We start from the raw sequence: 2,767 nt of genomic DNA on the forward strand, positions 1-2,767 counted from the left end.
TTGCAAATAATGTATAAGTGTTATTAAATCATGTAAATGTTATAAATATTTACAAATGTGTAAAAACGTTGTAAAATTTATAATTAAATGTAATAATTGTAATAACAAGTCAATGATGAAATGACAAGTTAATGACAATGAAGAATTATTTGATTATTTGAACTTAATGGAAACGTACAATTAATTATTAAACGAAAAGATTGAAATTGTAATAAATTATAATGTAACGAAGGGCACATTACTAAGTGGTTACGAAGTATGTACACATTTTTCTGATCCACCTAGATTATTGATATAATTAAAATTAGTGAAATTATTCAACAGTTGCTGCTGAACACTATTTTGTATAGAATTATACACATTATTGATTGAAGAAAATGAATTTTCGATATATTGTTGTTGATCAGCACCCGAAGGTGGAATGTAAGAATGAATAACTGTCGATTCTTCAATCGTGCTTTGCATCAATTTTTTATTTACACTCGTATATTCCATAGCACTTGAACCGTTCTTCGAACTTTCGTCCTTTTTAAATTTCATACGCCTATTTTGAAACCATATTTTGATTTGTCTTTCAGTCAAACAAAGTGTCTCCGCTAATTCTATCCTTCGTGGTCGACAGAGATAACGGTGCCGTTTAAATTCATTTTCTAAGTCTTTCAGTTGATTACTTTTGAATGCAGTCCTTTTTCGTTTTCCTGTTTTCTTAGTAGTTACTGCAATATGAAAAAAAACAATTGTAAACATGGCTCAATATACTTCGCACAAAATTAATTTGATAAAATAATTCAATTGAATTGGAAACAAAAAATGGAAATAAATTTGTTTAAGTAATAATAATAAACTATAATAATTAACAAGATTGATCAATTCAATATTTCATTATTCATGTCTCGAAAAGATAAACTATAAAACTGTTTGGTTCAGCAATGAAACCTTTATCGTTTACAAAATACACTAAGGTCTAGTTACTCGAGTTTTATGGGCACAGGATTTATTTATAATCTGACGAAGAGCTTCTTTACCCTTACAACCTGTACCAACAAATTACTATCCCCCCCCCCTCCCCATCAAAGTCAATGATCTTGAGCTCGATTTTTCTTATCGAATTTCTAGGTATTTATTTCGAAATACTTATTTCTCAGTTTTAAGTATTGTGAGAGAGAAAATCTATGATTAAGAAAATATTCTTCTTGCTTTGGGACATTTTCAACTAATTACTTATCGATCGTTAAGGAAACCTTGACGCATATTCGATATCGTGTCGCTATATCTTTTTTGTTCTTAGCGATAAAAATAAATTTAAGGATCTTTTGATAAACGTTTCTAATTTCACATAAACTTAATAAAATCTAATAAAGAATTTAAAACTATAAACAATAAGATAAATAAAAATAAAAATACATATGATCGTTAGATTTTTGTCAGATGATACACGCATTTATTGTCGTTCAATTATTCTTAATTCTTTTTTTTACGTAATAATTATTGATTTAAATTATTTATAAAATACAATATTTTAAGTTTCGTATTACTTAAGAGCATAAACATTAATCTCATTAATAATATAATTAATCATAAAGTCAAAATGTTTTAAATTTTCAAAAAGGAGGGATAAATAATGCAAAAAAGAAAAGAAATCAAAAAGAAAAATGGCGTTAACTATATCAATAATAAATTTATATCAATATACCTTCTTCAGAACGCGGGGAGGGAGAGATAGATGAAGTTGCCTCTACGATATTAGTAGGTTGTTGTTCTTGTATTCCATTTTCCTGATTGATTATTATTGATTCTTGTTGAAATATTCTGTGCTGCTGACGAAATTCTTGCGAATCGTATCCGAATTTCTGCGATTCTATTAGATATTGTTGTGAATGTTGTTTCTCTTGTATTTTCTCTCCCTGGTTTAACATTAATGGTCCTGTTTGCAATATTTCGTTCTGCTGCCAAGATTCACATTGATAAGTTAGCGATTCGCATTGGTATTGCTGCGAGTTTATTGGTAATTGTAGCGATTGTTGTTGCGATAGTTGTTGCTCTTGTATTTCATTTCCCTGGTTTATTATTAATTGTTCTGGCTGTAACATATCACGTTGCTTATTATAATCACCTTGAAAAGTTTGCGATTCCCAGGAATATTTCTGCGATTCTGTTGGGTATGGTTGTGTTGGTTGTTGCTTTTGTATTTCATCTCCCAGATTTAATAATAATGATTCTTGTTGTAACACATCATACAACTGGTTAAATTCATCTGGATTAATTTGCGATTCCCAAGAGTCATTTTGCGTTTCTATTGAATATTGTGATTCCGACAGAAGTAGTTTCTCGTCAAAAGAAAAAATGTCTTCAAGGCAACATGGTTGGAAGTTCATTTTTGACGTCTTTAGAAAACTTAAGGAAACCAACGGTTAGTTCTAGTAGATGAACAACTCACAGAAGACTAAAGTGATTCCTAAAAATTGTATGATATTTATAATTTTGAAGGTATGTATTCAGAAAACTTTCGACCAATCAGTTTTGATCACTTTCGAAATTTTCGAAACGTCAACAATCCATTGGTTTTCCTATGAATTGTCAAACGTTTACGAAATAAAGAAGGATAGGTAAAAGAACAGTACGTGACTAAAACTGGTCTTTTGTTTACGCATCGGAGAAAGAGGGGATATTTGATTGTATTCTTTTCTTTCTCACCTATCGTATCAGTAAATTTTGTTGTGTAACAAAAATATAGAAACGTGCTACGTGTCTACGTTTTCATTCATTT

General features: G+C 29.5%; 1 protein-coding gene across 1 annotated transcript; it reads right to left on the reverse strand.

The window, feature by feature from the left end:
* Window positions 1-249: 249 nt before the first annotated feature.
* Window positions 250-2,375, reverse strand: LOC106793069 (homeotic protein antennapedia-like). The gene is made up of 2 exons (XM_014759680.1): window positions 1,694-2,375; window positions 250-716 (listed from the first exon to the last, which is right to left on the reverse strand). Exons 1-2 carry the CDS (start codon window positions 2,373-2,375, stop codon window positions 250-252), a joined length of 1,149 nt encoding a protein of 382 aa, XP_014615166.1.
* Window positions 2,376-2,767: the final 392 nt, after the last annotated feature.

The sequence above is a fragment of the Polistes canadensis genome, unplaced genomic scaffold, assembly GCF_001313835.1.
Source record: "Polistes canadensis isolate GaletaPanama2010 unplaced genomic scaffold, ASM131383v1 scaffold_11, whole genome shotgun sequence".
NCBI lineage: Eukaryota > Metazoa > Arthropoda > Insecta > Hymenoptera > Vespidae > Polistes > Polistes canadensis.

What these genes read in the sequence shown, in the direction of transcription:
- LOC106793069 (XM_014759680.1), bottom strand. Translation starts at nt 2,375, where the DNA reads ATGAACTTCCAACCATGTTGCCTTGAAGACATTTTTTCTTTTGACGAG. An exon ending in CTCCCCGCGTTCTGAAGAAG is followed by an intron (nt 717 to 1,693) that starts GTATATTGATAT and finishes TTCATATTGCAG; the next exon opens with TAACTACTAAGAAAACAGGA.